General features: G+C 37.5%; 1 protein-coding gene across 2 annotated transcripts in view; it reads left to right on the top strand.

The window, feature by feature from the left end:
* Positions 1–3,293: 3,293 nt before the first annotated feature.
* The window catches only part of LOC135116165 (uncharacterized), a 33,746-nt gene continuing 17,717 nt past the window's right edge, over positions 3,294–19,322 (top strand). Inside the window, exons 1-4 of one of the 2 annotated variants that reach the window (XM_064033434.1) lie at positions 3,294–3,322; positions 3,880–3,909; positions 4,084–4,796; positions 5,444–5,491. In XM_064033434.1, the coding sequence (XP_063889504.1) occupies positions 3,906–3,909; positions 4,084–4,796; positions 5,444–5,491 (765 nt within the window). In that variant the 5' untranslated portion in view covers positions 3,294–3,322; positions 3,880–3,905. Of the gene's footprint in view, positions 3,323–3,879; positions 3,910–4,067; positions 4,797–5,443; positions 5,492–19,322 lie in introns of both variants that reach the window. The other variant, XM_064033435.1, reaches the window with a different exon arrangement.

The raw sequence follows: 19,322 nt of genomic DNA, 5'->3' as shown, positions 1-19,322 counted from the left end.
CGTTCCTCTACGGAAAGAGCTCAGAGCTCATAGTGACCGATCTTCGGGTAGGACTGAGACCACTCACACACCACACACCGGGACAGTGAGGTCACAACCCCTCGGGTTACATCCCGTACCTACTTGCTGCTAGGTGAACAGTGGCTGCATATTGAGGCTCGCCCATTTGTGTGTGTGTGTGTGTGTGTGTGTGTGTGTGTGTGTGTGTGTGTGTGTGTGTGTGTGTGTGTGTGTGTGTGTGTGTGTGTGTGAATGAGAGAGAGAGAGAGAGAGAGAGAGAGAGAGAGAGAGAGAGAGAGAGAGAGAGAGAGAGAGAGAGAGAGAGAGAGAGAGAGAGAGGGCGGGGGGGGGATGGAGTTTGACCTCTCTATACCTCACCTGCCAATCACAGAAATTTTTTGGTGGAGCCTATTTTGGGGGTATCGCCAGCTTAGGTGGCCACAGGTTTTTTTATACTACTACTACTGCTAATAATAATAATAATAATAATAATAATAATAATAATAATAATAATAATAATAATAATAATAATAATAATAACAATAATAAATACATATTAATTAAATGATATATAAATAAATAAATAGAAATCCTCGATACGAAGTAATTACGAGCACTTCTAGGTAACTGGCATGAACAGACTAATGCTTCTAGTATTGTGTGAGGAATTGCCAGTGTGACGGGTGCTTACAATGTTTGTTCTCAATCTCAATCAGTTGTTGCCATGAGGCAGGGTAGGGAGAAGTGTTTACAATTAGCAGATGAGTAAGGAACCGGGAGTGTGGAATCCCCAGCATTTTCGCTACAAACTTGCGGACGCACGATTGTTGAAATGTGCCAAAGATGTTTAGCCTACTGGCTTCATGAAAGGAAGGACGGCATATGGATGACTGAACTACTTTCTTAATTTCTGCATGCGAAGGCATGAAAAACATCACTGTGAAGGATCTCAATGCGTAGCATGAAGTAGTCGGAGGGTGGGGGAGAGGGAGGAACAAGCCCTGAATCATCCAAGGTGATCTTGCTAACTGCATTACTCCTCTTCTCTTTCCGCCTCGCTGTACAAGACTCCATTCTTTCTCTCATCTCGATTCTGTCCACCTCTCTAATACAAGAGTTAACTAGTATTCTCAATCTATGCCCCTGGAGCGCCATGTGCCACCCGTTGATCCCCTTTGCAGGACTCCTCACACCACAGAAATCTTCCTCCCTTTCACTAACAATTTTTTTTTTATCTGTTTTTTTTAACAGTTTTCATTTATTTTTGTATGCCTTAAGATGGAATTCCTGCACATCAGGAAACGTAACTATATATGACAGTCCTATATATCTAGGTTTTCTATGGTAACAGTCCCCCTCAATATATATATATATATATATATATATATATATATATATATATATATATATATATATATATATATATATATATATATATATATATATATATATATATATATATTTTATTTATTTATTTATTTATTTTTTACTGATACTTCTCCATTACTGCATATCCTGAAACAAAGGTAACTGAGAATAAACAAGGGAGAGTGGCTCTTCTGTTTTGTGGACGAATACAAAGTGGACGCGAGATACGTACAAATCATCTGTTGGTGCAGCTATTGTGACTTGTGACATTTCACACCTGTTCGGTTTATGTATGTGGTCTACGTGCCTGGATAAGGGACGATGTGCCACGTACTGCATTACTCACAGATCATTCTACATGAAAAGGAAAACTTTGTCATCACTTTCAGCTTTATAAAAACACAAATGTTACAAGAGAAAAGAGAGAAAAGGAAGTAACTAGTGTCCACAACCACGTTGGGACCGAAAATAGAACTTGCATAATTAACTTCAAGATACAATAGATGAAAAAAAAAAAAAAAAAAAAAAAAAAAAAAAAAAATATATATATATATATATATATATATATATATATATATATATATATATATATATATATATATATATATATATATATATATATATATATATATAGAGCGTGACAAGTGGTATTTTTATGATAAATGAAGAATCATAAAAGCAAATAGCATAGAACACAATAATATGAGGGGAGTTCAAATAGTCCATACTGTGATCTTGAGGAAGCAGAGCCGCAATGACTAATGGAGTAAAAAATGATAATGATAATAATAATAATAATAATAATAATAATAATAATAATAAGAAGAAGAAGAAGAACAACAACAACAACAACAACAACAACAACAACAACAACAACAACAACAACAACAACAACAACAGTAATAATAATAATAATAATAATAATAATAATAATAATAATAATAATAATAATAATAATAATAATAACAATAATAGTAATAATAATGATATTTAATAATAATGACAATAAGAATAATAATAATTATACATAATTAAATAGTAAATAAACAAATAAATAGAAATCCTTAGTACGAGGTAGCTACTAGCACTTCTAAGGAACTGGCATGAATAGAGTTTAATAGACTAATGCTTCTAGTATTGTCTGAGGAACTGCCAGTGTGACGGATGCTTATTATATAATGTTTGTTCTCAATCTCAGTCAGTTATTGCCATGAGGTAAGACAGGGAGAAGTTTTTACAGTTAGTAAACGAACATGGATCTGGGAGTGTGGAATCCCCAGCATCTTCGCTACAAACTTGCGGAGGCACGATTGTTGAAATGTGCGAAATATGTCTACTGGCTTCATGAAGGTAAGGACGGCATATGAATGACTGAACTATTTTCTTAATTTCTGCCTGATCTTACCGTTACTTAGGCAGATGTCATTGAGAGAAGACACTGTGGGCATCAAATATATCCTTATACTCCTAGATTTTTTTTTTTAATGATACTACTATCTTAAATACATTATGCAAAATTTCTCACAGCTTGTCCACAGTTTAGATACTTAAAGCAAAAGAAAATTATTAAACCAATGCACTACACTCAAGTAATGTGTCTCATAAGATATAATATATTATTTTTTTAGTGTTTGCATATCATTTTCTTGGACGCCACAAGGATACCAGACTTTAATAAAACGAACTTGTTTTCTGGTGAACAAGAAATTGTGAAAACGAGAAATCGATGATTCGATAACACCATGTAGAGTTAAGAAGAGAGAATAATAAAAACAATGTTGGAAAGAATAGAATCCCAGCAGAGGAAAATATAACAACAGGAGCGCTTTTAGTAGCAGATGTTACCGTAAACCAGTCTGAGTTGGTTCGGCGGAGCAGGTGTTCACGTCTTTCCTCGGATACATCGCGCCTCTTTCCATAGTAGCCTCTGTGGAGTTTCACGAACAACACCGAAGTATAGTTGTCTCCCCTTAAAACTCAATATATATATATATATATATATATATATATATATATATATATATATATATATATATATATATATATATATATATATATATATATATTAAGTTTCTTTTTGTCGCGTCCGGACAATCTTATAGTGGTAACCGTGTGAACCGTGGGAATACGGTCTGTACAAAAAGAAGGCCGACAGCTAATTTTGTTGCTGAGCGCCTGACGAACCATCATTTGAATATATTCATAAAAGTAAAAGAATAGGAACTCTAACGCAGTTATGTGATTTATTAATGGAAATAAGTGTTTCTCCAGTTGAACTGCTGCTTGTTTTTGTACTTTATAGTTCTGCTTTCTAAGAGAATCTTTTTTCTTTTTTTAACTTACCTTATATGATTTCTTAATTGTTGTAATAGCAGTTAATGTTTGGTGTTATTTTTTTTCTTTTTTACTTCACGGAAGAACTTCCAAGTCAAGGGGTGACAAAAAAAAATAAATAAATAAAAAATAAATAAATAAATAAATAAATATAGTTGTCTCCCCTTAAACTGCAAGCAAATTCTATCCTTCAATTCAGGACCATGCGTAAGTATGTGCATTGGTCTGTCTACTCGTTTGTATTGAAAGTCAGTTGGGAAAAAGATGTTCTTAAGATGTAACTTTTTCTTTCTATAACAATACCATCAATTTCAAGTAACATTCTAATGCACGACTACTCACCACACACACTTCATAACCCTGAGCATCTTTCTTCCACAGGCTGGTGTCGCATACCACGAGCCGCGGCAAAGATGTACTTAATTTTGGTCGCCATATTTCTCACCTCGTTATTCATAAACTTCATAAGAAAAGATTCCATGACCTTTAATGTAGAACAACTCAAAGGTCTTCTCCTGCACCAAGACCGAGAATATAGAGTGAACGCTGGGAAACCGACTTTTATTCAGGATCATCAGAGTATGGCAGAAAAGAACTATGGTGCGAGTGAGGTGTCAATAAAACCTGAAGAGCTCACTGATACGCACTCTCAGTTCAAGAATGAAACCGCCTCACGTGACAGTGATGAGGTTCACGATATAAAAGACAACGAAGAGAATATTCAAGACGAAGAATATAATACTCCAAACACAAAGAGAGATGATGAGGACGAACTACACGACATTAGAAATAATGGAAATAACGAAAACAAAAAGCGCGATGCTCAAGAAGCAAAGAAAGAGGAGGAGAAAGATGCTAAGTACAATGTCACGCATGCGGAAGAGGACGATAAACTCAAAGGTGATAATGACAGAAATGTTGGCCAGTATGAAGGAAACGAAGAAGCAACTGTAGGTAACAATCGTAATGGAAGAGATAAGGATGATCAAGGCACCAACGAAAAAAAAAACGAAATCCAAGATAAAATTTCGCACAAATATCAGACAGCCCGAGACGCTAACGAGTCTTCAGGAAATGCCAAGCGAAATGGAAAGGTGAGTTGCAAAGATGAGACTCCTGTAAGGCCAGCAGAAAACATCACTGATATCGTGTACTGCTCTTGATATGCATAAAATGTGAATTAAGAAGATTAAAAACAGCCATTGTTACCGCCGAGCGGGTGAAAGAAGTTGTTGTTGAACAGGTGTATGCTAAATAACATGTTCTGTGTTATGAGATTTAAAGTGAACTAGTATATTAAGTTCTGGTGCTAGTAAAGTTAAGTAAATGAGGGGAGTATAATCACCAGCTATGTCGCCTTACAAGGTCCTGAGTGGCTGGTGGTGAGACACTAATATGAAGCATGAGTAACACTAAGGAAACTGAGTTAATTAAAGTAGAGATTAAGGAAATTGAATTCATTATAGTAGTTAATTGCAGCAGTGAAGTTGTGTGAGAGGAACTAGGTGTGGAGAGCTTAGCTGAAGAGAGGTAGTGAGGGTCGTGTTTACGTGGTAAAGTTATAACACCAGAACTTAATATACTAGTTCACTTTAATTCTCATAACACAGAACATGCTATTTAGCATACGCCTGTTCAACAACAACAACTTTCACCCGCTCGGCGGTAACATCCATTGTGTACGAATATGTTATTGTACAATATCTTGTGCAACATAAATAATATGAAAAATTATTTTCAGGCAACAGACTCAAATACAGGGATGCTGACCACTCCTTCTCTAAGTAAGGTAAGTGTATTAAGATTAATATTAAGAGAACATAAAGGCTTTGTGAGATGAAGGCCATATAAAAGATCCTAATCTTCTGTAAGATCCATTTGAATGAGTGGCTGACGTGCAGGTACTGCACATGTCATTTCCTTAATCCATGTTTACTAGCACCTGGACGGACGACACCACTCGTCTCCTGTCGTGACTCATTACGGGACTATCCATAGATAAGCATGTCAGAAAAGTCAGAAAGGGAACTGTAGTAATAACTCGTGATTGCATATCTTCCATGATGGTGGATGGGTGTTCGTATCAGCTGGAAAGAGTCCTCTGTCGGACCACTGGAGAACTACAAAGAACAACCGTTTAAGAATATAAAAAAGTATCGTATAGACAACAGAATTTTCTGATCTGACATGTCCTCGGTAGCCGATCTGCGGCAGAGGCCGATGCCGGGATTACCGATATTCTGTTGAAATCGTTGGGATTTTCTTTGTAAGAGAAATGTCGACCAGTTTTTTACTTTTATTCTGATATCCATTTCAAAGAAACCTCCCTGAAAGTTTCGAGCCATTCAAACCAGTAGTTTCGATGTGGCTCGAGGGTGAAGGACTCAAAACCATAATTTTATTTTGTAAGACTGCCATAATATGAAGACAAGACTAGTATTCTATTACAAAAATGGAAAGAGGTTTCCACATTCTTCTCTTTTTTCTCTCTCTTTTAGCTTTCCTATGTAATCACATGCACTGATTAACCTATCATTCCCTTTCAATTGCCTCTCTTCTTCCCTATCCTCCTGTTCATAAATGTCCTGTTATATCTATTCGCTTCTCTTCCTTCTCCTCAGTTTCCTCTTGTAAACTTGCTGCTTCTTTGCATATAATCTAATTCTATTCCATTTTTCCCTTTTTACTTTCTTTCTTTTCTCATACTTCTCTTTCTCCTCCTCCTCCTCCTCCTCCCCTGTTCTCTCCTCCTCTTCATCTTTCTCTACAGTAGCGGCGAACAACCTTTTTAGGGCAAGGGCCAGATGAAACTGAGGAGCAGCCCGTGAGCCGGAGGGATGAGAGCCCCACACTGACTTTATACCAGAATTTGATTGGAAAGCATACAAATTAGTGAGACAATTTGTGCTGCTTACCTCGAATAAGTGTTTCATTGTCCAGCTCGATGGATGAAATAGACAACAGAAACATTTAATTGAGATGGCGGTCCAAGAGTCAGGAGCGAAGGTGATGCTTCATTTTTGAGAGCTGTTCACAGGTGTTCACAGATAAGTGCTGCCAAACATGGCCACTGTTTTGAATATGAGGGATGTAATTTGGAAATTTGCCGGAAGGGAGGACGAGGACATTAAAAGAAAAAAAAAAAAAAAGACGCAGAGAGGAGGTGCGGAACTTAGCCCTGAGTTCGTTGTTGCACTGCAGCTCTAATAACACTATCTGCAGGATAGCAGGGGCGTCATCCACAAGGAAATCAAAGAAAGTGGTGAACAACTTTAAGTCCGCAGCCTGACTCGTGCAACAATCCGCAGCGAGGCAATAACACGGATGCAAATATTGACAGGTCCCCATCATCAGGGACGCAAGCAGTCAGGTGAGGAAAATGCACAAACTGAGCATTTTCCAACTGTCTCCAACAAGCACAACTCAACCTCAAAGGCGGTGATGTTTGAGGCATGTCTGTCATGCTTGTCTTACAGCTTCATATTGAGGTCATTCATGTGGGCAGTGATATGTCCGTGAGTATGGCCAGATGAGATAGCCATCGCGAGTCGCAGAAATTATCAGTGTAGGGAAGTTTGCTCTAAGAGAGGAAAGTGCCAATTTCTTGCGCAGCCCACACACACATGACAGCACAGCTCCACGATTTAGCGCGCTAGAGCAGATCGCCCTACTACTCGTTGACGTTGTCCATCAACACCTGGAATTGGCGGTGAATAGGCTGTGGGAGAGGATGAAGTTGACGATCTTCACCACAATTGACATTACGTCCACAAGGTTGGCAGACTTAGTGCACGGCAACTCTTAGTGGATTATGCAGTGCACCTTGTGATTGGGCTGTGTGTTCAGCAACCTCACAATGGCGCACTAGTAGTGAAACAGTGTCTTTCTTCTCACCAGTAATCGGTCGTCACGTACACGACTGGAAAGGTGAAAAGATTGCTGCTTCACACCCGCAGGTCAGCAGCGACCCCACGGATGAGAGTAACTAGCTGGGCAGTGTCTTTCCTGTCGGTGCTTTCGTCAAGAACCAGGGAAAGGACAACGAGGGTTGGACAGTGGGTTTTAATGAATCTTGTACATTGTTGATACCTCAATACGACAACGAACGATGTGGGACGAAAGGCTCATACCCCAAAGACATAATGCTGGTCTTGACAGACGGAGGTCACCTTGGTGACAAAACAATTTTTGATAAAGGAGAATAGCTTCATCTGGCAAGCAATGGGTCGGGAGACCCATTGCTGGTGCGCGCCACCTTGTTGATCTCATCAGTCTACTTGCGGAAGATCAAAGTCGTTTTCTGCAGGCTGCCTGACAGTCCTCACATCTTCGGAGATCGACGCAGTCTGATGTTCGGTGCTCTGTCTCCCAGTGGCGGCACACGTTAAACATTCTGAAGACTGCCACAGTCTTGAAGTATATGAGGCACTGGGCCTGTCCAAAGAGCTTGATGAAAAAGTACTTCTCCTTCCACTCAGGATTTATGACAACAATGATGTTTTGGCAGAAATTATCTATTTTTGGATGGAGTTTCGTGGACCTGATTGCAATGTTAATGTTGAGCAGGGTGGCGGGTTGAAAGCTAATCCTTTGTAGGAGGTACGTGGCTGCGAGTAGCAGGTTACCGCCCCTGCTCTACGACGCAGTGATACGAATTGTCATGAACACACACACACACACACACACACACACACACACACACACACACACACACACACCACTTGCTTCCCTGTCCTTACGAGAGCAACCTGGTGCAGGTGTTTGATGCCAGCAGGAAACCGTTGGTGGTAAAGATTCGTTGTAAAAAAATGTTTTTGTGTGCGTTTGAGTATGTATACACACACACACACACACACACATATTACAACGATTTCCTATTGATACTAAACACCTGCACCACGGTGTATGTGTGTGTGTGTGTGTGTGTCTTCACACACACACACACACACACTCACACAGATATATATATATATATATATATATATATATATATATATATATATATATATATATATATATATATATATATATATCACAGTCACTCCTCTACTGGACCTCATCATCTTTCCATCACTGAAACATATATTACAACGATTTCCTACTGATACCAAACACCTGCACCACGGTGTGTGTGTGTGTGTGTGTGTGTGTGTGTGTGTGTGTGTGTGTGTGTACACACACACACACACACACACACACACACACACACACACACACACACACATATATATATATATATATATATATATATATATATATATATATATATATATATATATATATATATATATATATATATATATATATATATATATATATATATATATATATATATATATATATATATATATATATATATATATATATATATATATATATATACGAGTATATATATATATATATATATATATATATATATATATATATATATATATATATATATATATATATATATATATATATATATATATATATATATATATATATATATATAGAACACAATCTCTCCTCTACTAAACCTCATCTTCTTTCCCTCACTGAAACACATATATTACAACGATTTTCTACTGACACCAAAGACCTGCACCACGATGTATGTGTGTGTGAAATGAAATGATTTGAATTGAATTGAACTGAATTTATTGAGTAAGCTCAGACTTTATATAAAAGTATGGAGCATAGCTCTCCAGCAAAAGAATACAAACACTATAAATTATATACAGAATGTGCATAATATTACATAAGAAAAAAATACATACAAATGAAATATACTGTAAGCAATGGCAAAAAATGAATAAAATAAATCTGTATACATATATAATGATACATACCATTACTAATTAAGAAATTAGAAAAAAAATATTGAATTGTTTTGCACACTATTTATCTAAACATGCGTAGCACCATCCTCAAAAACAAAGTGTGTGTGTGTGTGTGTGTGTGTGTGTGTGTGTGTGTGTGTGTTCTACTAGACCTCATCTTCTTTCCCTCACTGAAGCACAGGTGTCTGAGGCAACTGACAGTAGCCCCTTTTCTGTTCCTTCCTACTTTCTCTATCCTCATTTTCAATCCAAAGTTGGATGTTGCGTCTATGTGCGTAACGACTTAACCTGCTCTCATGCCCACGCTCTTGAATCTCCTGAGTTTTCCACTACGACCACAGAGTCACTCCCAAACTAAATTTATCTGTGATGTATACCTCTCACCTAACTCTTCTGGCTATAAGAAATTCTTTGACTACTTAACTTCCAAAGTGGAGCACATTCTGATTATCTTTCCTTTTGCGGAGATCTCCTGTCTTGGAGAATGTTCTTTGGCTTTCCTCTCCCTTCACTGACCATCCTGGTGAACTAGTCTTTAACTTTGCTATCCTCCATGACAAAGAGCAATTGATGTAACACTCTACTCGTATTCCTGACCGTCTTGGAGATACATCCAGCATTCTTGATCTTTTCCTAACCTCTAATTCTTTTGTTTATGCTGTCACCCTCTCTTCTCCGTTGGGCAAAATATCTCCTCAGGTCCCCCCCAGCTAGCACAGGCAAAACGCCAGGCACCTCCGCTTAGGGGGATCCTGAAGAGGGAATGGAGCGATAGAACAAGAAACAGATAAAAAATTGTAATCGGAGGAGCTCAATGGAGAAGAGAGGGTGACAGCATAAGCATAAGACCTTTGTTGTCCTCTCCCCAGATGGAGACTCCGAGGCTGGTGTAGGAATCGCCATGATAATTTTGAATTTTTAGTGAAGGGTGTGTGTGTGTGTGTAATTAGGTGCTTGTAGTTTTGTGTGAAGGAAGAGAGTTGTCTTTAGAGAGCAGGCTGTGACTGCCCCCCTTGTGTTGAGAGACAACGTTCAGGGATGTCACAGCTGGGTTTAATGATAAGTTCACAGCACCCGCTGATCCAGTGGGAGTAATTATTACTGGGAGTAATTATCTTTTCGGCAGATGCCTTCTGTCTCCTCCTAGCATATATATATATATATATATATATATATATATATATATATATATATATATATATATATATATATATATATATATATATATATATATATATATATATATATATATATATATATATATATATATATATATATATATATATATATATATATATATATATATATATATATATATATATATATATATATATATATATATATATATATATATATATATATATATATATATATATATATATATATATATATTCTGAGACGTCTCCGCCAGTGTTTCTCACCCCTCCAGCTGCTAACTCTGTACAAGGGCCTTATCCGTCCATGTATGGAGTATGCTTCACATATCTGGGGGGGTTCCACTCATAATGCTCTTCTAGACAGGGTGGAATCAAAAGCTTTTCGTCTCATCAACTCCTCTCCTCTAACTGACTGTCTTCAGCCTCTCTCTCACCGCCGCAATGTTGCATATCTAGCTGTCTTCTACCGCTATTTTCATGCTAACTGTTCTTCTGATCTTGCTAAGTGCATGCCTGCCCTCCTTCCGCGGCCTCGCTGCACAAGACTTTCTTCTTTCTCTCACCCCTATTCTGTCCACCTCTCTAACGCAAGAGTTAACCAGTATTCTCAATAATTCATCCCTTTCTCTGGTAAACTCTGGAACTCCCTGCCTGCTTCTGTATTTCCACCTTCCTATGACTTGAATTCCTTCAAGAGGGAGGTTTCAAGACACTTATTCATCAATTTTTGACCACTGCTTTGACCCTTTTGTGGGACTGGCATTTCAGTGGGCATTTTTTTATTGGATTTTTGTTGCCCTTGGCCAGTGTCCTTCCTACATAAAAAAAAAAAAAAAAAAAAATATATATATATATATATATATATATATATATATATATATAAATAAATAAATATATATATATATATATATATATATATATATATATATATATATATATATATATATATATATATATATATATATATATATATATATATATATATATATATATATATATATATATATATATATATATATATATATATATATATATATATATATATATATATATATATATATATATATATATATATATATATATATATATATATATATATATATATATATATATATATATATATATATATATATATATATATATATATATATATATATATATATATATATATATATATATATATATATATATATATATATATATATATATATATATATATATATATATATATATATATATATATATATATATATATATATATATATATATATATATATATATATATATATATATATATATATATATATATATATATATATATATATATATATTGTTATGTGCTGCGTAAGTAGAGAGAAAGGCGAAAAGTAAGTGAGAAGGAGGAAGGAAGGAGATGGAAGGAGAAAGAGAGAGAGAGAAGGTAGGTTAAATGGAAGAAAGGATGTAGACGTACGATGTATGATAACTGCTTGGCCACTCGCTCCAGTTTACTGTAAAAACATTCCACATGTAGTCATCCGTCTTCCTCATTTAATTTTCCATATTTCCAGTTATCTTTGTATTTTGAGTCTCACATATTATTTAGTGTAGGAGTTCGTCTTCCCTACTCGGTCATCAGAATGTATCCAGCCCATATAGTATACTAGTAAGTAGAGCCGGCAGACAATGTGTCACACTCCTGTCCCTTCCCTTGTATCTTCCCCATTTGTCATATGAGTTCCTCCCTTTCACCTTGTGAGAGACGCCCGGGACAAGTATAGTGGCTTCCCTCCTTTGTCTTCTCAGTCGTTGTTCAATTGACCACGGAAGGGGACGTGCATCTCAAGGCAGAGCGAGGCTTGAAGAATTTGCGTGATTTATACTTATAGGGTATTTAGATTCAGATAATATGATTTGTCTAGTAAAGCACCAAGCCCATGTTGATGATAGTGAGAAACAAATGCCTCCGGTGATCGTTGGACCTCTTAAGTTGATAGGTAAGTCCCCAAGGACTCCTCGGCTGTGTGCGCATCGAGTTTTTGGCGTTTTAGAGCGGTCACTGGATCCACCATTTTTGTCTGTTGGCTGTTTGTTCTTGTCCGTGTCACATTTGTTGTTTTTTTATGTGTTACTGTGTTTCTGTGCTCTCTTAAATGGCCTGGATGCAGAGGATTACTGTTACTGTGTAGTAAAGTATTCTTACCCGGGCCGTGTCGTTCCTGTGAGGGGGCAGGGCCTATCGTCTGGGAATTTGAGTATAATATTGGACAGCAGAGGGAGATAAAATTCTACGGAAGTGGGTAGATGTCGTCTTGTTGTTTGTGAGGGCTGTATTCCATAGAACATTATGATACTTATATGTGCTTGTCGCTTGTTGTAGCTGAACTTCTAGAATGTGGCTATCGATTCTTTCCCAGCTGTTGGAGTGGTGTTTCCTTGCCTTTAGGAGTTGAAACAAGCTGGCGATCTGAGATGTGTAATTCACCACAGGAGGCCAGAAGGACCCTGTGGAGGTGAATGTGGGCTCTGCACTACGCTGCACAGGAGGCAGAGTAGGGATAGGGAGGCTGACTCAGGTAATGGCAGCCAAGAAGAGAAGCAGAAACTGGTGTTGCAACCGTTTTTGTACAAGGTGCAAGAGTCCAGAAGGACCTTGTAACATGTAGTTACATAGGTAGTGACTTGGGGCAGGATTTGTGGTCATAACAATATATAAAGATCATAGAACAATTACACAATCTGCTCGGCTGTCCAGGGACTACTGACCACAGCCTCAGTCAGTGGTTCAAGGCACTTTTAGGAATTAGGTAGCCACACGGCAGCTGACAGAAATCATCAGTATGACGCGTCTATTTGACACGTGTAGTACTAATATGTACTTAAGCCCTGATCATGTATAGCGGCATGAATCTTGAACATTCATTATACATTAAACTCAGAAATGACTGAAAGTATTACTTAACTACTACAACTTGAAGATTTTCAATATTTTTAATAGAAATGTAATAGAGTGAATAGACAATTATTTATTCTGATCAAATTGTTCACAGTGAATTTCTAGTTTCACCTTTATCAGCATATATAGTGGACGTCCTGTGGACCACCATTTGCCACTAGTTGAGAACAGCGGCTCTAGTCATAGGCGTAGGAGGTCCAGTTCTTTCAGAGGGGCAAGATACCTTTTGCCCGAATTTTACCCATATACCTAATATAAGTAAATCAATATTTTATTTTTATTTTGCATATTTGTTGCAGCTGAACATAAAAAAAATATATATATATAAAGCACTATAAAAAGAAAACATGTAATTGCACATTGATATCAAGATGAATCTCAGAATAAGTATTTATCTCTACTATGACGTCTACCAGAAATATCGATTATGGATTCTGTGTTGAGCTTGTTCACAAAATTCCTCTCAATATCCAGTACTGCTAGGCTAGAGTCTTTCCTGCCCCATTGTTGATCGCTGGTATGTATGTCTTCGCAGACATGAGAACAATCTCTCTGCTGTGCATGATGCTGGGATGGTGGCTAGTATCATGGCTGCTGTTGAGAAGTGGGGCAAAGTGGAAGACAAAGAATTGGAAACTAAGAACTTCACGATTTCACTTGCAGTTTTAAGCAGACAATCAGTTTCAAGGTTTTGACAAATGCTTCGTTCATCCTTTAAACCTTGTAGTTGTCATCACTGGCATCTCCCATCAAAATTTTTGTCAAAGATGTAAGGACAGTTGATCTCCTACTATTAAATCTTTCTTGCATCTCAGTTACAACCCTGTCAAGTGCATCATAATAAATTTCAATTCTTGCTCTCTGTTCGTCTGACAATTTGTCTTCACTTGCTTGGCTCTCTCCTGTTAAGGCCAGCAGCCTCCTTGACGGCTTTTTTTTTCCTGTGGAGTGACATTGTCACAGGTTGCACATCTGATGTAAACTGGTTAATTTTTTTTTCTGCAGTTGTCTGTGCTTTTTTCCAGAGTAATGAAAAGTTTCCTTCATCCCTGCATTTCATCAATGTTTTGATGGTAGCTTCAACAGTGACTTTAGCTGACATAGCATCCATGTCCTGCATCTGTAAGTGTCTTAAGAACATAAGAACGTAATAGATAAGGGAAGCTGCAAGAAGCGACCAGGCTTACACGTGGCAGTCCCTGTATGAAATATTCCTATTTCCATCTGTTATCCCCATCCATTAACCTGTCTAATCTTTTCTTAAGGTTTTCTAATGCCCTAGCACTAACAACATGATTACTGAGTCCGTTCCACTCATCTACCACTCTATTTGAGAAGCAATTTTTTCCTATCTCCTTCCTAAACCTAAATTTTTCAAGCTTGAACCCGTTATTTCTTGTTCTACCCTGATTGCTGATCCTAAAAAATTTGCTTACATCCCCCTTGTTATAACCCTTATACCACTTAAAGACTTCTATCAGGTCCCCTCTTAACCTACGTCTCTCTATAGAATGTAAATTTAACAACTTCAATCTCGCCTCGTAAGGAATACTCCTCATCCCCTGTATCATTTTTAGTCATTCTCCTCTGTACTGATTCTATTAGACCTATATCTTTCCTGTAATGTGGGGACCAGAACTGCACAGCGTAGTCTAGATGAGGTTTGACCAACGCCAAGTATAACTTTAATATTACTTCCGGCCTTCTACTTTTAACACTCTTAAAAATTAATCCTATTACCCTATTTGCCCTGTTTCTGGCCCCTATGCATTGTTTTCCTAGACGGAGTTCAGAGCTAACTATAACTCCTAAATCTTTCTCGTACTCTGTACCTACCAGAGTTTGGTTGTTTAATGTGTACCTACTGTGTGGGTCTCCTCTACCTACGCTAAGTACTTTGCATTTATTGATATAAAATTGCATTTGCTATCTGTCCGTCCATTCATTCATCCTATCTAAATCTGCCTGCAAGGCAATGGCATCCGATTCTGACCTAATTAATCTACCTATCTTAGTATCACCCACAAATTTACTAACATCACTACTAATTCCACTATCCAAGTCATTGATATATATTAGAAATAACAATGGCCCTAATACTGATTCCTGTGGCACCCCACTAATTACATGACCCCCACTCGGATTTCGAGTCGTTTATTACAACGCTTTGTTGCCTGTCGCTAAGCCATGACCCTATTCAGCCTAACACCTTCCCATCTATCCCATATGCCCTAACCTTTCTCAGGAGCCTTTGATGGGGTACCTTGTCAAATAAGATATCATAAGTCATTATCTACTGCCTCCTACGCTTTACTGTAAAAACTTAACATGTTTATCAGGCAAGACTTCCCCTTCGTGAAGCCATGCTGTGACTGATTTATCAAGTTATGTTTGTCTAAATGTTCTCTAATGTTCCTCGCTATTATTGACTCGAATATTTTAATTACAACTGAAGTTAAGCTGACAGATCTATAGTTAGACGCTAAAGTTTTATCTCCTTTCTTGAAGATGGGTACTACATTAGCCTGCCTCCACATTACTGGTACCTCACCTGACTCAAGTGATTTCCTAAAGACAGAAACTAATGGCTCATTAATAACCTCTTTGCATTCCTTAAGTACTCTGGGATATATTTCATCTGTTCACTATCTGGCATATCCTGCATGTTTCCCTGGGTGAAGACAGTTAAAAAATACTCATTCAGAATTTTACTAATCTCCTCCCCAGAACTAATCAGCTCCCCATCTGCTGCCTTTAATGGACCTATAGTATCCTTATTCTTCGTCCTGTATACTTGATAAAATCCCTTGGGGTCCGTCTTCATCTGGCTGGCTACCTTTGATTCATAATTGCCCATTGCTTTCCTCGTTAACTTTCTGACTGTTCTAATTCATTATATTGTGACCTTAAAACTTCTTAACCTGCCCTTAATCTCATATATACTTCTCTTACGCCCTATATAATGTTTTAACCCAGCAGTCATCAATTTAGGGTAATTTTTCTGTGATCTTATTGTCCTATATGGGATATTTGCTAACTGACCTTTATGAACTTTAGGAAATATTTACACAATTCATCTACATTTACTTCACCTAATCCCCTCATCTCGGCCCCTACCATCCTCTCCACTCCCTCATCTACTCGCCTCGACCTCACCTCTCTCATTTCAACATGACCTGACATTCCAACATACACCCATCTCCCCCCCCCTCTCTCCTCCGCCCCTTCCGGACACATCTTCCCTCCTCTTGTCCTACACCCTCACACCTCATCTCTCTCATCTTGCCTTATCTCTCTCAACTCCGTCCCGGACCTGATCTCACCCTGCATCCGTTGCCAGTCAACTCCTTGGAGGTACCTTTTTAATTCCTCAAAATCTGGTCTCCTAAAGTCAGGTATTTTATTGGTGTTTTTGCTTCTAAAAGTTTCTTCCCATTTTAAATTGTACCTAATTTCCTTATGGTCACTGTTACCTAGCTGTCCTCCAACCTCTACCTGCGTGACTGCTTCCTCCCTGTTAGTAAGAATTAAATCTAGAATATTATTCCCCCCTTGTGGGTTCTACGACTACCAGTTAAAAAAAAATTATCCTGAATTACCTTAAGAAATTCCTCTGCTTCCTTGTTACCCACCATCAGACAGACCATCAGACCATTTTGACAGCGCATTGGTGTTGCAGAAAATTACCTTCAACACTTCTAAACCAATAATGAACTGTAAGTCACATACAGAGGTCAGAAGGCCTCTGGCATCAACAGATGTCTTGATATCTTTCATGTTGGTGAGCTCCATCAAGGCTGGTGTTATTCTGACAAGTTGTTACTCAACTACCTTTACACGCCCACCGACACGCCCATCTTATCTCGCTCATTGATTTTGATTTAATGTATGGCTCAGACTGATCCCCCTGCAATATTGCATTCTTCAGGACGTTGTGTCTCTTTGGACAGTTGAAAAAAGTTGTACAGCGATTGAACTACTCCTAGGATATTTCTCATTACACAGTTTTCCTCAACAGTGTCCTTAATTGCCAAATTCAATAAGTGCCCATATCAATGTACATATATGGCCTGAGGTGCAACCTCCTGCATTTTTGCAGCAACACCTTTCTTTGGACCACTCATATTAGAGGCCCCATCAAAGCACTGGCCTACAATATCCTATATTCTGACACCAACATTTGTCAACACTTTTTGTATCAATTCAAACAGCACTTCACCTTCTGCTGATTTTTGTCTCATAAAATCCAATGAAGATTTCATAAGTTTCACCCTTATTAATATAACTGAGACACACAGACTTGTTCTTTATTGCTGATATCAGAAGTTTCATCAACAATGATGCTGTACGAGTACTATCGAACTTCTTGCACAGTTTGTGCAGTTTCTTGCAGTACATGATCAGATGCAATCATTAATATCTCATTCTGGATTTCAGGTGATAGCCACTGTGCATGACTCTCCCGGTGATCACGTAGTTTATCTGAAAGCCATGGAATGTATTTGCAGCGAAGATGTAGGAGTTCCAGGAAGTTGCCTTGGTTTATGTCAGATGATTCTACTAGGTTGGTTTTAGCTTCTTGATGTCCCCATAGAGATAAATTCTGCAGAGCTAAGTATAACAAAGACTCGATTATCACTTTCATATAGTCCCTGTTCTTTTTCACCATGTCTTTGTGGGCATTATCAAGCTGTGACAAAATGGATATTTGTCTCTTCTGGTTAATTTTGTCTGTAATCCACTGTGTCATTGCCAAATTATGGGTTTTACTTTGGAAATGTTTTGCTAATCTTTCAGTCTTTTTCCAGTTCCAGAACAAAATGAATCATCATTACCATATTTCTGACATGGATAACACCCTATTGTTTTTACCATCTGGTTAAAGCTCGTCCATGGATATTTCCTAAACAGCACAGGATTGAAGTCCCGAGTTCCTTGTTCGTTGGCAAATTGCTTCGTGTTATATTCACTTAGAAGAGGTTGATCTGGGCCATCCAGAAGATGTACTTGGAAACTGAGCTTGGTTTCGGATGAGAAGATGATGTTTCACTGAATGAAAGATCTTCATTTACAGTTTCTTGGTTTATTGAATTGGTTGAAGTTTTGTTGTGCTTAGTGTGATCTTCTGGAGACTTAGCAGGTTCTTTTCCGCTGTCAGGCTTTAGGATATCCCTAGCATCACATTCTTTAGCCTGCTGCTCTAGGTTCAATGTACCATAAGCAATGATGTTCTTTTCTTCAGTTGACTGGACTTGCTTAGATGCTGCATTTTCTTCAGTGTTCCTGCATGTCAATGATGCTTGTTGAATACTTGTTGAACCACCAAGGCAAAAGGATAATTTCCGTTGCTTTGTGTCAGTATTTACTGGCACAAATTTAATATTTTGATTACCATCATGTGCTCTTCTTATATGTTCCTTTTTATAGTTAGAATCGATTTCCTTCCCACATTTAGAACATTTAATTTCAATTCTGTATAGTCTTTTCCTGGATTTCTCCATTGTTAACTGTTATACCTATAATTTGTAGCTACACAGTGCAGCACAAAATATTTGCAACGCCGAAATGGATTTAAGATAAAGGCAATATATAATACTCTTTCAGGGTATTCGTACAATATACGAAATGTATAAAATGTATGTGCAAGATAAAGGCAAAACAAAAGGAATTCAACACAAAAGAAATTCCGTAACCCCCACGGCGGAC

This window comes from Scylla paramamosain, chromosome 30 (genome assembly GCF_035594125.1).
Source record: "Scylla paramamosain isolate STU-SP2022 chromosome 30, ASM3559412v1, whole genome shotgun sequence".
NCBI classification, from domain to species: Eukaryota; Metazoa; Arthropoda; class Malacostraca; order Decapoda; family Portunidae; genus Scylla; species Scylla paramamosain.
This window is presented reverse-complemented; position numbering and strand designations above follow the sequence as displayed.